The sequence below is a fragment of the Alexandromys fortis genome, unplaced genomic scaffold, assembly GCF_014885135.2.
Source record: "Alexandromys fortis isolate MF-2015 unplaced genomic scaffold, M_Fortis_MF-2015_v1.1 scaffold_288, whole genome shotgun sequence".
Taxonomy (NCBI): domain Eukaryota; kingdom Metazoa; phylum Chordata; class Mammalia; order Rodentia; family Cricetidae; genus Alexandromys; species Alexandromys fortis.
In genome coordinates this window covers 118,399-135,505 of record NW_026068171.1, presented here as the reverse complement: position 1 = coordinate 135,505, position 17,107 = coordinate 118,399, and the positions used below count along the sequence as shown (strand labels likewise).

The 17,107-nt window shown below is 37.0% G+C and overlaps 1 protein-coding gene across 1 annotated transcript in view; it reads left to right on the top strand.

The window, feature by feature from the left end:
* Positions 1–9,380: 9,380 nt before the first annotated feature.
* Positions 9,381–17,107, top strand: part of Slc6a14 (solute carrier family 6 member 14) — a 32,293-nt gene continuing 24,566 nt past the window's right edge. Inside the window, exons 1-5 of the mRNA XM_050128364.1 lie at positions 9,381–9,532; positions 10,580–10,745; positions 13,128–13,259; positions 15,714–15,875; positions 16,624–16,759. Of these exons, the coding sequence (XP_049984321.1) occupies positions 9,485–9,532; positions 10,580–10,745; positions 13,128–13,259; positions 15,714–15,875; positions 16,624–16,759 (644 nt within the window). The 5' untranslated portion in view covers positions 9,381–9,484. The remainder of the gene's footprint in view (positions 9,533–10,579; positions 10,746–13,127; positions 13,260–15,713; positions 15,876–16,623; positions 16,760–17,107) is intronic.

Below are 17,107 nucleotides of genomic sequence, written 5' to 3'. Positions count from 1 at the left end.
TTTTCGTGTAATTATTTCGGGCATAAGCTAGCCATGCAGGTGGCCGGGTGCCGGGGACGCAGCCCCGCCACTCCTAATTCAACAAAAGTCCCTAGTCAGACTAACTCTATGACAGTATCAGAACCATTTCTTTTATCTCTAACCCTATCCAAAAAATTTTAGGTCTCTTTTGACTGACATGTGCTATTTCATAAAAATTCATGCCTGATTATAGTGATGTCTCCAGTGTTTTCTGTCCGAGCTTTTTCTAAGTCTTCTGTGAAGTTCTAAGTATTTTATTCATTTGAACATTTAAATATGTATGATTATCCAGTGTCTTACTTGATATCTTCGTATTTCCCTGGAAAGACTACAAGTTCCTTATAGATATAGCACTTAATATAATGAGTATCTCAGAACCTTGCATTAGTACATGATGAAATTCTGCGTGAAGTTTTTTCTTCCTGTTTTGAATGAACCCTGTCCTAGGAGACCTTACCACAAAAGTTCAGAAAGAGTTCATGCTAGTCCATTTACAAGAGTAAGAAATAATTCCTGGAGGCAAAAGTCCCACAGAGACAAGAAACCTGTGTTTGTTTTTGGCATTGCTACTAGGTATAAGGGACTTAAAATATTTATTTTATTTTAAATGACGTGCATATGTGTGTCTGGGTGTCGGTATGTGTACATGTGAGTGAAGGTGTTCTAGGAATGCAAAAGAGACTGCTGGATTCCCCTGAGGCTGGAGTTGTGCAACCTCACTTGGGGGTAAGGGATCAAACTCTGGTCCTCAGGAAAAACACCAAGTAATCTCAACTATTGAGTAATCCATCTAGCACTTGAGAGAGGACTTTTGAAATCACAATACCTCATAGAATGCTAGACTCTTTGGGCTTTAGATTCTCTCTATGCTGAAATGAGACACTGAAAACTTTACTATTTCATGGGGTTATTAGGAAGATCATGTGAGAATTTATATGGTAAAATGTGTTATAGTTCCCCCCTTTCTTCTTAAAGAATTTCAAGCCAAGCAAGGGCAAAGGGGGGTGCAAGATAACTGTTTCCTGGATAAAAGGAGATAGTAACGTAGTTTTAACTACTGCTTATCTTGGTGAACCTTTTTTTCTCATCTATGGCTAATAAAAAAAAGGAAATTATTAGATGAGAGAATATAGAATGGAGGTGTTGGTAGAACAGCCAGAACTCGAGTTTGGCATCAAAAGCATGCACTTGGATTACCAAAGGGAGCCAGAGAATTCTGAGTCTTCTGACAAATATGGAAACCAAGAGGTATGCCAATTGATGAAAGTGTTCTCAGCAGCCAGAGGGGCTTTGGAAGGCTATAAGAAGAGGAAACTGAAAGAAACTTCAAAGAGTTCACACTATTTTCAAACACAAGTTTGTTTTGAGGTGTATCTCTAGCCCAATAGGTTGAAATTTGATGTCCTAGTACAATGTAGCAGAAGTTACATGCTTACACAGCTCCAAAAACTTACCTGCAACAATGGTTTGAATATTTTTCATGTAGTAGACATTAATGACCAGCCATTCGTAGCCACTGATTTGGTGACAGTTGAGCGCAGGTTGTACCAATAACTCTTCCCACCTCTGATCCTACAGAGGAGAAAGGGACTTTCAAACGATAAGCAAGAAATCAAAGAGTAATTTGTATTCCTTAACTTTGCTGAGCTCCTTGAAGTGAAGTGAAGTGTGGTAGTACCAGAAGCATAGTAAGACAAACAGTGAACAACATCCATTTAAAATTTAGCTTTGCATTTGACTATTTTATATTAAAATTAACATACCATCACCATCACCACCACCATCATCATCATCATCATCATTATGTGTGTGTAATGTTAGTATATGTGTTTAGATGAGATGACAGTCTCTGGGAGTTAGTTCTCTATTTCAACCATTGACCAGGGATTGAACTTATTCCTCTCAAACTTTAGTAGCAGGTGCCTCTATCCTATGGCCTATCCTATGGCTTATCCTATGGCCTGAATATATATTTTAAAATAAGGTATTTTAAAATTAATAGGCTAAACTTTTTCTGTTTTTCTTTTCTTAAACCTTTTTTTTGTTGTTGTTGTTGTTGACACACTGTCTCAGCTACTAAGGAAACTGGAAGGGTTGCAAGTGCAAGTACAGCTTGGGCTATGTAACAAACTTGAGGCCATTCTGGGCAACATAGTGAGACCTTGTCTCAAATTAAAGTAATAAAAAGAGTTGAGGGTTTAGCTCAGCAGTGCATTCCCTGTATGTCTAAGCCTCTGCTTGCTTTCAAACCCTATGAACTCAAGTAATTCTACACAATCCACATGCATGCATATTGGAGACAGTAGTTACCTTATTCTGTTGTTGAGAGCCAGATCTGGCAGTCTCATGAAGAAGAGTAGAATAGTGGCCAATAGGGACTGGGATAAGCAGGAAAGAGTGGAGACACAAAAGGTTAGGAAGGTTGGGCTGGACTTTTCAATATATAAAGGGGAGAAGATGAGAAAGAGTTTTTAGATATTAGAGATGAGGTTTGATGCTGACCATGCAGCTCAATTCAGAGTGTGATTGCCTCACATGCACAAACTGTAGCACTGAATAAATAAGGTTTAATAGCTGTTATCCTATACTTTGGAAGTTGAGATAGGGGATCAGAAACTCAAGGTAGTCTTCGCCTACCTGGACAGTTGGGTTACATAAAACCTTGTCTCATGGGAAAAATGGAAATTGAATTTATTCTGGTCAAGGAAGTCCTTAGAATAAAAGCACATATTTGTGCCTCCTGCTGCTCAATGAACTGGATTTTGGTATGGGCAGTTTCCTGTTTCCAAGAGGCTATCTAGTTAGAATAAGCTATGTGTCAGAAAATTTGCATTTTACCGATCTCTAGCTTTCTCTTCATAAGGAAGTTACATAATAGCAATATGAGTGGTTAATTCTTAACAATTTAGACAGATAGACCTAGTACACATGGTACCTATTTCACTCAGTACACATCATTGGAACGAGTGACTCCAGTTGGCTAGCAAAGTATTAAGAAGGTGGCTGTCACTTAATTTTCTGTATTTTCAAGTAATATTTTCCTGTAAGTTGTAATCACACAGCTTCCTTCATTTCTAGACACAAAAGCTCTAAACAAGTGAGTCACGCTGTAACCCACACCAAGGCATTAGCTGGTGTTGTGTAATTATAGGGCAGGTGTATCACAGCTCTTAGGCCTAAAAACAACAATATTCAAGTAACACAGGGTCATGGGCACCCAGAGCACTGGTAAATGATTGGTACACTTCACTGTTACTAAGAAATGCACAAATGCCAGTTACAGAGCTTCACTTCATTTGTAACATCTCTCATGGGTAGAGGTCGTGGTGCTATTTTAATAAACTTATCTCTGACTGTAGGCAGCAAAACCTAGGAAATGGACCCAAAGGGCTTATATGTGGGATCATCCTTCTGCCCTTCAGCAGTTTCCCATGAAGGATGCCCTGCCTTTAGCAGTGAGGCATCGGCAGCTGATCAGTGGTTATCTGTTCAGTCTGTTGGCACATGGTAATTGCCATTTGGGTTTTAAGGGGAGACTGAAAGGGGAGGTGTAGAAGAGGGAGCCTACTTGGAAAGGGAAAATAGTCTGGAACAAGGACTGGGTGAGGCAAGTCTCAGTAGTACATGAAGAAGTAAACAGGAGGGAGGAATGTTCAGCAGAAGGAAAGAAGCCAGAAAATAATTTAAAAATGCGAAAATTGGAAGGAAACACATTCGCACACCACAGTATAATTATTTGGGAACAGGTATGGGTTTGCTACCTGATCTGGATGCCAGCCTAACATTTTCCAGCTTTCACTATATTAGACAGTTACCTCACTTTCTGTGACGGTTTTGTTCATCTGTAAAAATAGGAACTATGTTGGCGGACGTAAGTTGGTCCAATGATTGAAAATAACACTTATATAGGGTGTGGTATATGGTAGGTATTCAAAAAAGGCTCATATTATGGTAGGGGTTATTGCTAGTTATTATTGTGACAGATTGTCACATTGTTACTGTCAGGTGCAATGTTGTCTGCCTGTGATAATGCACAAACAAATCAATTGCCATAACTTTAATTAAGAACATAAGGCACATTAATGAAGAATGCTTCAGATAGACTTCTGGGTGTCAATTTTAGCAAAAGAAGTTTGGATGTTTTGGGGCCATGGCAAACAAGAAATAAAGCCATGTTATATTGTTCACACATTCACATTCTACTGCATGTCATTCTCACATTAGAGAGCTTCAGTGAAGCGAGAAAAATTAAACCTCCACATGCTTGCCTTGTAACACTTCCTTTTACAATGCTTTCGAATATGTAGTGATACAGTTCAGCCCTAAACGGACAGAAAGATATTGAAAACAACTGTGCATGAACGCAGTATTAGCAATTCATATTCTTTGATTTATTTTCATCTCTTCATATTAATCTAGTAGTAGAAAGATTACAATTGAGTTCCACACTGAAATTTTCATGTTTATTTTTCAAGTAGATCACAAGAGCCATCATTTTTTCGAACATAAGAAGTGAATAATTTTCTTAGGTGGGAAATCAAGAATGTCAGTCTCCTACTTTCTTAGGAGCCTAGATTTAAAGTCACAGCACACATTTCTGTCAAAGTTAACTACTGTGTATGCAAACCAAAAACAAGCATCCCTTACAGCAACACATTTAAAAGGGGGAAACACCCGTGTTTCTGGGGTGCATTAAATGACCCATTACAATAGTAAGAAGCAACCAGGTCAAGGCAAAATATTCACTAGTACTAACAACTTAAAGAGTGAGTCTAGTGTCTACTAATATCCAGTTTCAATGTGAATGAAAGAATGAATATTGCTGTGTTGACAAAGAAGTTTTCTGAAGATTACTCTCAAAGCTGCATCTTCTCCATTGTCCAATTAATTCAAATATGCCACATTAAGAATTTAGTTTGTTGAAAGAGATTTAGGAAAATGGTGCTTTATGCCTGAGTGTTATCTGCACAACTATGTGTTTCTTTAGGTACCAGACTCTGTTTGTCTGCAATACTTTAGAGAAAATTTGTCTGTATTTGAAACTAGGCTATAGCTGGTGAAATCTAGCAGTCCTGTGGCACTTAGCATTGCCTGTCCTCATACGCCTCAGTTGAATCTCAATTTCTCACAGTTGGTTCCCTGTAAATTCTCAAAGTGTCACACACATTGGATGGAGGCACAAGTGTGGACTAAGCTCTATCTTCTTCAATGACTACACACAGAAAAGAATATTAAGTCTTACTGAGAAAGAAGCTAAATATAATTTCACTCAGGTATAATCTTTTTGATATGAAAAATCAAATGATGCTTGATTATTTCATGTTATCAATAATACCAATAAAATAGCAAGCTCAAAGCCTCAGAGATGCCCAGAAAACTTCTAAGATTTTGTTGCCTTTAGCTTCTTATTTATGTAGAACAGTTACTATGCTAACTGATCTGAAACCCCAGCTCTGGGGGATTGAATGTTTATAGATACTGTAGGTACCTGCACACACATGCACATACCTCTCTCTGTGCACAAACATATAATTAAGAGTAAAAGGCAGAGGACTGGAGAGATGGCTTAGTGGTTAAGAGCACTGTTCCTCTTTTAGAGGACCCAGGTTTATTTTCCAGCACCCACATGATATCTCACAATTGTCTGTAACTCCTGTCTCAGGGGATCTGATGCTCTCATACAAACATACCTGCAGGCAAAACACCAATGTACATAAAGAATAAATCAAATAAAATATGTTCTAATAAAACAAAAATAAAAGATAAATCTTTCAAGAAATCTATATATTATCATTTCCCATTTTAAGGCTCACAATTTGTCAAGATCAATTTATAGTTTTAAAAGTCAAGATTGTGATTAAACTTGCAAAAATAATGTATATTCTTCTAATGTGCTGGTATTACTGCTTCATGAACATGTTGCCAGTTGGGTGATAGTGTGAGATTTGTGAGAATTCATCAAGCTGTAATCATAACTTGTGTACTTTTTCTATATATGTGCACTTCAATTGAAAGTTAGTTTGAACTTTAAGAAAGGATTGTGATATGCTATAGCCAAAGTAAAAATAAACATCATGATCATTTATGGATTTACTTTATGGATTTAGAAAGAACAATTATGGAATTAGATATCACTAGCTACTGTTTTGTTTCAAGCTTTCTCTGGCATGCTAGCTTTCATATTCTGTAGGAAAACATTGGGTGAATTCTCTGTCCTTGCTCCCTGAACAAAATTGCAATTAGAAACTGATTTTTACTTGCTGATGATTACTTACTTCTAAGTCAATCTTCCTATTTCTGACAATAAGACTTTTAGAAAGCCAATTATATTCATGTCTGTGGTATGTAGGTGTTAAGAAAGCAAAAGTCGCTAGTTGAAAGTTCAACACTGCATAACCCATTGAATAGGGGTCATTACTTTTCATTTAGGGTTTTTATTCGCAGCTAAAGCAGAGTTTGTCATGTGCCATTCCCACTTTATTATTGTCTATTGGACCATCGCTTATGCTTTCATTGCACAGACCACGCACATATAATCTTTCCTCAACCTTATTTCTTGTTACTCCAACTGTCAACATAATACTGTTAAGAGCTCCCACAACTGCTTGTTCAAATTCCTGTGAATGAGATTCTATGGTTCTCTGACTTTTTGGTTCAATCATTTTGTATACTTAACATATATGTGTGTGTGTGTGTGTGTTCATGCATGTATGTGTGTGAGAGAGAGAGAGATCATATGCTTACCATGATGTAGGTCCTGGGGATTGAATTCAGAATGTCAGGTTTGTTAAGAATCACCTTTGCCCTCTAAGACATTTCACCAGCTCTACTTATATCTTCCTTCTAATTTTAAAATGTGACTTGTTCATCAATTGATATGCTAGACCCAAAAGAAGACAAACTATTCCTCTGCCATTATATAATGTCTTGGAAGTGAACTCTTTTAAAATTATTTTTATTTTATGTGTGTGTGTTGCCTGCTTGTCTGAATGTGTACCTTGTATGTGCGTGCATGTACCCTAGAAGATGAGAATAAGGCATTGGATCTTCTGGAGTTGAAGTTACAGGGAGTTGTAAGCTGCCAAGTGTGGGTGTGGAGACCTGAATCTGTGACATCTGTCGGAACAAGTGCTCTTAACTGCCGAGCCATCTTTCTAGTCCTGGAGAGTGAAGTCTTAACACCAGTTTTGCTTTCCTTTGCTTTGGTAGTAAAGTCATTAAACAGTATGCCCGAGTCACATTTTTGTTTGTTTTTAAATAGAGTGCCCTGTAACCCAGACAGGTCTTGAACTCATTGTAAAGCCAAGGATGACTCCTGACTCAATTTCTCAAGTACTAGGATTACAGGTCCCATACTGCCACACACAGCTCTTAGGCAAATCATATGCATTTGTTAAACTGCACTGGGTACTAGTGCATAAAATACAAGGAGGTTTAAGACATGCATCTTGCACTCAAAGGCCACAATTTCCCATGAATGTAGAGTAGCATAGGAATACAGAGAGAAACATGCAAATATAGTGTGTTGTAATACAGAGGGAAACTCTGTGGAAAGGTCCAGAGAAGATGACAGCTAAGTACGAGTTTAAAGGATGACTGAGTAGTAGTTCAACAAGTATGGAGGAGGGTGGGAATTTCCAGAAGGAAAAAAAAAAAAACATGAGTAAATTCACATAGGTGAGAAACACCCACCATGTACAGAATAAGACACCCAAGCTTAAGAGTTAGTGACAAAGAATGGCAAGAGATGATATCATGCAAATATATAGACGTTAGCTGGGTCATGAAGTGCCGTGTCTACTAATGGGAAAAATGTTCCTTCCCAATAAACCACAAAATGTATATATTCACTAGCAGACTTTTTACCATAAATTTGTGTCTTAGTTGCTTTAATCTCAGGAGTGACTAAAACTTCTCTACTGCGTATTGTTTCCTGTTCTATATACCTTTTTTTCAGCACAATTTGCCTGTTAGTAGGATCTTTCTTCTTCTTCTCTTTCCTTAGTTACCAGCTGTTTACAATGGCCTATGCTGGGTTACTTTCCTTCCTATGAGACTTTGCTAGTTCCTTGAACACTGTTTGATTTGCTTTTCAGCTCTTTTATAAAGACCTTTTCTTCTATGGTTAAGATAGGCTAATATCTCCGGTATTAGGTCATACCAGTAGTCTAGAATACTGTTATTCTCTTTTTTCTATGTCTCCACATAAACTTATGTGTATGTGATGTAAGTATGTGCGCATATAAAATCCCAAACCAGCCTGTGTTATAGTCACCACCAAAGTCAAGGCATTCATACATTCTGTTCACAACCTCGGGATATCCCACTCAACTCTAACCACCTGGACTCCTGAGGGCATATTTCTACTGCAAATGGAAAATTCTTGTCAGCCAGTGTGGAACAAAGGAACTATACATAATTGAAAATTTGAGTCCCTGCTGGTTCCTCAGATTGCATGAATTTTTGCAATTAGGTGGAACTGCCACCCTCTCTGAATGGACAGGTTGAGTCCAGATTCTTTGAGTTTTTGATGAAGAGATGCTGGACCCGTGATCAGAATTGCAGTAAGGCTTTTCTCTGTGGTAAGTGGGGAAGTTTCCTTATAGTTTACTTTCTAGGCCTCACCTTTCTCGGCTGAGTGAAGTCCTTTGTTAAGGTTCAAATTTCCCATAAACCTGCTCAATAATTTGTTTGTGTTTGGCTTCTTTGCAATACCACACAAAGCAATCCTTGTAAAAGGCAAAACACTCCCGAAGACTGAGAAAGGAGCTAGAGACATAGATTCAAAGTCGCTCTTTTCAGGTAGAGGCAGCTGGGTAATCTTATCTTAACTGGCTACATTTCAAGGTGCTCAATTAAGGGGCTTTCCCCTCTGGGAGCAGTGTTTGCCCCACGTGATGAAGAGCTTTCTAATGAGGGGTAAAACTTGGAGAAATCGGAAGCTCAGAGGTCTTCTGTTCACAAAAAAAGTCATAGCAAACAAAATGAGCCCCACGGGTTGGGTCTCTCCCACCTCCAGCACCAGGGGCGAACAGGATTTGGCCCCAGGACAGAAGCCTGACTGAGAAACAAGGTTAGTAGGAAGCCAGGTATCCAGGAAAAGAAGCAAGATTGCTAAGGCACCTGCACTGCTCTGAGTCAAAAGTTGTCAGTCTTCTTTGACTCTGGCTGCGCAGCTCACTCGCTCACAGTCCAGCCCTTTCCTAGGGCTGGGACAGGGAATTGCTACATGCAGGATTACCTGGGGGAAACACCAGAGCTCACTTTGGTCCCTTCCAGTAATTGAAAGGACTGAGCGTCAGGAAGGGGGAGGAGAGAGCTTCCCTCCATAAATGGTCCCACCCCTGGGCAAGGTGGCTCAATTTGGCAGGTAGCAACTGGGGAGTGTGCACCTGCCACCAGTCGAGCTCAGCCAGACTGTGAGAAGAGGCGAGGCGGAGCAAGCCAAGGGAGTGGGTGAACCATGGACAGATTGAAGTGCCCGAGCTTCTTCAAGTGCAGAGAGAAGCAGGTAGGGGTCTGGAAGCCTCTGGAGGGGTAGAGGGACAGAGAGGGAAAACAAGGGGCGGGGGAGTCTCAAGTTTTGCTTTCTGTAGCTGTTCCTTTTCGCATATTTCTTTCTTTTCAACTCTTTTCAAGTATGCCTGCTATGTTCCCACAAACTTTCCACGTCCCACAAACGATGTGAAAAACAACTTTTATGCTGGTAGTTAGACTTAGGAGCACCTCACCCTGTACCTTGGGAACCCTACAGAATGTTGCTCTTTGTCTTTCTCTACACTGTGCTCATATGCTGCAGGGGAATGCAAAAATGGACTGTCCTTATCTGACCCTAGGAGCATTTCATACTCTACCAGCTAACAGGTGGGAATAGGACCCCTCCCGAGGGAGAGAGTGAGAGAGAGAGAGAGAGAGAGAGAGAGAGAGAGAGAGAGAGAGAGAGAGAGAGAGAGAGAGAGAGAGAGTTGCTCCACCTGGTGGGACAGGAAAATTTGTCTCTGCATATTATTTCGTGATTTTTGGGAAAACACAGATTATGTGCTCTAATCAGAGCATAGAAAGTGTATGGACTGATTTTTATTTAATTAGAAGCTACATTTGATACTTCTTAATAACCTGCTATAACCTTAGGAATGTTGACTCTTCCTAATTTATACTAAAAACTTTTGTATTTGACACTTGACTTGTCTACTTTCATTTGCACTTCATTTGGTGACATTAAACTTCAGATGATGTTAGCTGAAAGGGCAGTAAAAACATCTTATAAACTTCTTTCTTTAATTTGAAGAAGCAAATGCTAAATAAATGTAGCTACCAGCAGAAATCTACTTAGTTTTGTCTACTGCTGTACCAGTCTGAATGCTCCAAATCTGTCCTTAGAGGTTAAGCAGAGTTGGGCCTGGTTAATACTTGGATGGAGAAAATCTTCTGGATTTTGAGAAGAATTCCCTATGAGTTTTCACCCTTCTTTTCTATAACACTGTGAATTTATGAAATTATGCTTCCGTGGAATTTGTAACAGAAAGGGAAGATACTGATAATTTTTTTCCTTTTTTAGAAAGTGACAGCTTCATCTGAGAACTTCCATGTTGGTGAAAATGATGAAAATACAGACCGTGGTAACTGGTCCAAAAAATCGGATTATCTTCTGTCTATGGTTGGATATGCAGTGGGATTGGGAAATGTGTGGCGATTCCCATATCTGACTTACACCAATGGTGGAGGTAGGCTTTTTCTTCCATTCTTTTTCCTCTAGTGGGATGCTGTTTGTATCCACATATAGAAAATTCTAAATACTTATGTAATACAACACATATAAGTATATACAATATACACATATATAATACTTATATATGCATATAATGAAATATGAACTAAAGAGAGGTATACGATATTTTCAGTTATTAAAGAGGATGAGAAACAAGCAAAACATTTACTAATGAACTGTAAGATATTAGCTCAAGTTTGAAAACTGCTTCAGAAAACTCTGATATAAACTTGATAAGAGTGTTACATGCAGTACTTCTGAGTTGATTTGAGAGGCCATATAATCTTCAATAGGACTTTTAAAAGTATATTCATACTCAAGTTGAGCTTGAAGTTGAAGTATGTAAAAGGAGAGACATCTAAATCTTTTTAAAAGCTCAAGGAAACTGCTTAGCTAGAGTAAGACATTTTTATAATTTAAGTGTGAACAAAAATGGTTATTAATTAATATTTTGTTGTACTATTAATGTACATATATTTCAAATGCCACCAACCATATAGAATATAAATAAAATAGAATAGAATTTAGTTCAAGACTCTGTGGTTTTATTGTTGCAAAAAGAATATTTTTTATATCTTGTAGATCATTAGGTAGACCTTATCAGAACACAAAAATAACTAAGATGACACACAAAGGGAAAGAAAATGAGTTGTGCAATATTCTAGTAATGTGGAAATAACTTTTCAATTACAGCATTTTAACTTACTTGTGCTTATAGGCTCTGTTAGAAGTACAGAAATGACATGTGCCTGTATTTCATAATTGGACACCTTTGGAATTTTGCCAGTATAATTATTTTTCTCTTGGCACAATAGGATTGTGTGTGGTGATGTGCCAACCACATTTCTTGTTAATTGAGTATTTAAAACATTCACACTGGCCATCAGAGACTCAAAAAAGGAGCTCTGAGCTCTGTTTATTAAACACTTTAAGTGTGGGTAGCTTAAATTCCCTCATCTAGGACTTAGGTCATCCAATAGTGGTTTTAATGTAAGTATTAGCAGGAAAATGAGTCAATAATCACAATCTTTTTGGTGTCTATGTCCTAAGGCTCTTTTGAGATTCTTACAATTGTGTTTACCATAAGATATACCCTGTAACTTGACATCATAATTCAACGAATTATCAGCATAACTTTCCAGGAAATAAATAAAACTAATTTTAATAGAAAAATTTAAAAGATAATGCAAATTAAATAATTTTTATGCCTCTTTTTTCTTCTAAAAGTTAATATGACACATTGGTACTCAAATTTTTAAGGTCATGTCATTTGGGTAATAGATAATCTCCATTCTCTAAGTGCTTTTTGAATTCATGAGTAGCAAGGAAAATAATTAAGGATAATTGTGACAGAATGAATGAGGGATACATATCGGAAATCCTATTTTCATTTGTCGAACTCTATCTTGCTTTCAATAACTGTTGCCAAGACTTCTAGATTGTTTGGCTCGGATATTGAACGTTATGTCTTTGTTTCAACTTGTAGTCTGGTAAACATTCCAGTGAGAAGTATCATAAACCAAATATGGGCAGAAAAAATAAAACAAAAATTTAAAAGGAGGGGAGGAGTTGGATATTCTTATATGGGAGATTAGTTCCTGTGATAGTGGAAGTTAACTGAGTCTCAGATGGTCAGTTCTTAACAAAACCATTTCTTATTAACATTGACTAAAGAACCTTGTGACTACTAAAAAAAAATATGAACTTAATTGCAGTAATTTGCATTCTCAACTCTACTTACCATCTACATTCTAAGTTTTAAAAGTAATCCATTTATTGTTGAGAGAAAGAGGAGGAAGGGAGGGAGGAAGGAAAGAAGAAAGGAACAGAGGGAAGGGAACTAACATTGAACACATGTCATACGCTTGCAGTGTTGCCACTGTTTGATCAATAAATTGGTAAATTTGATAATTGTTAGAGGCCCAGCATTTGAACTCGAGACAGGAAGTATATGAGTTAGTACTAGGCCCCCCTTTTATAAGAAGGAAAAGTTCACAGGCTAGTAAAACATTTTAGGCCAAATAGTTGATAGATGACAGAGCCAGCATTTTAATGTATATCTATTTAGCTCTATAGTCTCTGATCTCTCAACTTCACTGACAGACTTTTTATTAGCTATTACTTTTAGTAATTGTAGTAACTTCACTAGGAAACATTTCCATTCCCATTTGATTGATGGGAAACTCAGTTAATGCATTTAAGTTACGTTCTCACAAAAAGTAATGAATCTTGGACCTCAAGCCAAATCCCTCCATTTCCAAGGAAAATGCTATGTTCCTTGTCAAAGTGCCAAGAAGACTTTAAAATGTAATAATAAATTTATCTCATTGCTTTTCAGGTGCTTTCTTGATACCATATGCAATTATGCTAGCATTGGCTGGTTTACCTTTGTTCTTCCTGGAATGTTCACTGGGACAATTTGCTAGCTTAGGTCCAGTTTCAGTTTGGAGGATTCTGCCATTGTTTCAAGGTTGGTATTTAAGACTTTTCAGTATCATGATTGTTGGTCTACATACACTGTTTTCACTTGGTGAAAAAAAAGAGAATTTAAAGCCTGACACATTTGATCTCATAGAAGTTGAGCAAAAAATGCTCACAGAGGCAAAAGTGGACAGGAAGGAAGAAGCCATGTAGGTCAAAAAAGATACAGTTATAGTTAAAGAAATAAATTTGCTGGGTGTAGTGGATTATGCCTTTAATTCCAGCACTCAGGAGTCAGAGACAGAGGCAGGCAGATCTTTGAGTTGGAGGCCATCCTAAACTACAGAGTAACTTCCAGGGCAGCCAGGGCTACACAGAGAAGCCCTGTCTCAGAAAAAGAAACAAATCCAAGAAAGCTACAATCTATAGGTCTATAAATTGGAGAATTGAAAAAAATAAAAATCACAGTATGGTTTCTATAGTTGAGAACAGACAATATATTATATTCATATATTTTAATCTCATAAATAAAGACAGTGGTCATCAAGTACTCTTACCAATGAAGTGATAGTCACCTGGGGGTAATATGCTTGCCAATCAGAAGATTAATACATTTCACAATATATATGCAATTCAAGCATCACACAGTACATGAAAAATATGGTTTTCTCTTTCATGTAAAAGTACAGAAAAAGGACATGCTAGGGCAAAGATGGCATTGCTTTTTTGTATATATATTGTGCATACACATATACATATGCATTCGCATACACATGTGCACCTAGATATAGAGCATGAAAGTCAATGTCATGTATCTTTCTTAATTCCTTTGAAATGGTCTCTCATTAAGCCTGGAGCTCATTGTTAGGCTATCTGAATGGACAGCAAGTACTGGAGAGATGCTATCTCTACTTCCTCAGTGGTGGGATTTAAGTGCACTCTATTACAACAGTTTTTTTTTTTTTTTAACCACAGGTGCTAAGTTCAGGTACTTATTCCTATATATCTATAGCAAACTGTTTACCTATAGAGCCATCTTTCCAGTCTTCAAATGTTAACTTTTACTTTTACCTGGATGCACATATAGGAATGACACGAAAAGATGATTGTCATGGTGTAATTATTTGACAATTTTCACCTTTTGAATTATTTAATCCTGTTGTGCATTAGCTTCAAGACAAGAGCTTTAACAATGTACCATTTTTATTTTAATTTATGTATATGTGCACATGAGTGTATGCCACAAGTGTGTGAGTGACTGCAGAGGCCAGAAGAGGGCATTTGTTCACTTGGAAGCTGGAGTTACAGGAAGTTGTGACACACCCAATATGGATGCTGAACTATCATTGTCCTCTGGTCCTCTGGATGAGCATCAAGTGATCTTAACCACTGAGTAATCTCTTGAGCCCTAAGGCTCTTTCTTTTAAGTTATTTCTTGTACAGATTTGTTTTACTGTCTTTTGTATCTTTTATAAAGCATCACTGAGAAAAGTTGGATGGCAGGCCACTATTTTCTCTAAGATACTCCTAATAGGAGAAGAGTCGAGATAAAAAACAAATGTCTTGATTTTATCTTTAAAGACTAAATGTAATTTTAGCATTTACTAGTTACTGCAAACCATTTGTTTGCAATATTAGAAATATATAATAAGGAGGTAAATAGAATGCTTTACTGGATGATTACCGAAGCTATTTCAAATACTAGTCTTACTAATAGAAGTTATAATCATTATTCTAAACTTCATTGTGAACCTACTGAGTAACAGAACTTTTGGAGTTTAAATTCAGATTGTTTCTGAATTTGTACTTTTTCTGCATACTTTTGTGTAGAAATACTGGATTGTGTCCTTTAAGAATGTTACATCAGAATCTTCCTTTACTATCTGACAATTGTTTTACAGATAAAGATGTGAATTTTGGTGGATTTGTCCATAGGGTATGAATATTGAAGGTTTTTAGTACCTGTATTTCCTGCTCTCAGAGGGATTTGAAGACTTAATAAAGAATAATTGAATAGAGTTTTGTGAATTTTGTGGCTAATTCTATATCTTTCCCCTTTAGCCATAATAGCCTTTTCTTAAAAATTGAAAAAAAAATTCCAAAATCCAGTCATCAAAATTGGTTTGCATTTGGGAAGAGGGAGCTGAAGAGATTGCTCAGCAGTTAAGAGCACTCACTGCTTTTCCAGAGAGTACAAGTTTGATTACCAGCACCTACAGTGGGCATTTCAGAGTCTCCTGTAACTCCAGTTTCAGGGCATCCAATGCCTCTGTCATCTGTAGGCACCTGCACTCAAGTGTGCACACTCACAAGTGTCTTTTAAATATTGGAAGAAACATTGTGACAGGGTAACACCTCTCCATCTCAGACATATTTTTTTTTCTGAATTACAACATAGACTTATGTGAAAGAGTCTTTTATTTTAGCTTTTGTGAAAATTGAACTCAGCTCTTCTTATGGATCAGCAAATTAAATTTCACCTTTTAACGGTTTTGTTTTCCAGGTGTCGGAATCACAATGGTCCTGATATCCATTTTTGTGACAATCTATTACAACGTCATAATCGCCTACAGCCTTTACTACTTGTTTGCTTCTTTTCAAAGTGTACTACCATGGGCCAATTGTTCTTCTTGGGCAGACGATAACTGTAGCAGATCGCCAATAGGTAAACTCCATTGTCAACTTTTAAAATATTACTAGCTTTATAATTCTGTCATAATGACTAAATAAGTTGAAACGATTAAATAATTTTCTAACAAATTTAAGTACACTTTTATGGGAAGCCAAGCCATACGTAGAAGTAATTCTTGCAAGTCTATGTTCTAAGCAGAAGATAGTAAGAAAAAAAGAATGGTTTTTTAAGTGCCATCATTAGCAGCCTTAAATGGTAGTAATAAAGACTGGGTGCTGCCAATATCAATATGAGATACTTAATATTAATACTGGAGGATATTGCAGTTGAAATTATCCATACCCATCAGATGAAGCTTTAATGTTTTGGAAGGGTTTAAAGGGGTAGCATATCTATACAGGCTAGCTGAAACTCCCTGCTGAAAATTCTGCTAAACGCTAAGTGTCAACTGCAATACCTCTTATTCTGTAGCAGTTATTCCTGTAAAAACAACCACAGTTTAAATGAATAATTAGAATTATGGGCTTTACCAATTGGTGGTGAAAAAGATTTGATATATTGAATGCTACATGCTCTATTCTATTTGTAATTTATTTATTCTACCTTTACCAAGTAGCAATGTAAGTAGTAACTTAAGTATTTCCCATTAAAATCCTCTTTTTCTCCCCATGAAAATATTCTTCTACAATTAAGTCTATCTATCTATCTATCTATCTATCTATCTATCTATCTATCTATCTATCTATCTATCTACTGATTTATTTATGTATCTTTTTCTTAGTAACCGGCTGTAATGTGAGTACAGTAACAGGAGAGATGTTTATGAATATAAGCTGGGTAACTCTCAACAACCTGACCTGCTTGAATGGTAGTGAAATTTTTCAGCCAGGACAACTTCCCAGTGAACAGTATTGGGAGTAAGTATTGACTGATTTTTTAAATAAGTGTTTTTGAAAGGCTTTTTGAACCACAGTAAAACATTGGTCAGCTTCTTTTATTTCCCATTTTATTTTGTAATTTTATTATAAGTATATGTTATGAGTTGAGCACCTTTCCCTTTACCTGTATACCTTCCCTCATTTTCACTCCCATAAATAGAAAAGAGAACCGTGACAAATACTTTGATTCAAATGTTTACCTATTGTAGGTGAGTTGAACTACCTGAAGAGGCTCATTTTTAACATGTATCTTTTACAAGTCAGTTGTTCAGTGCAATAACATTTAAATAATAGTTTAATAATAATTCCTAGTTAAAAGTTAATGTT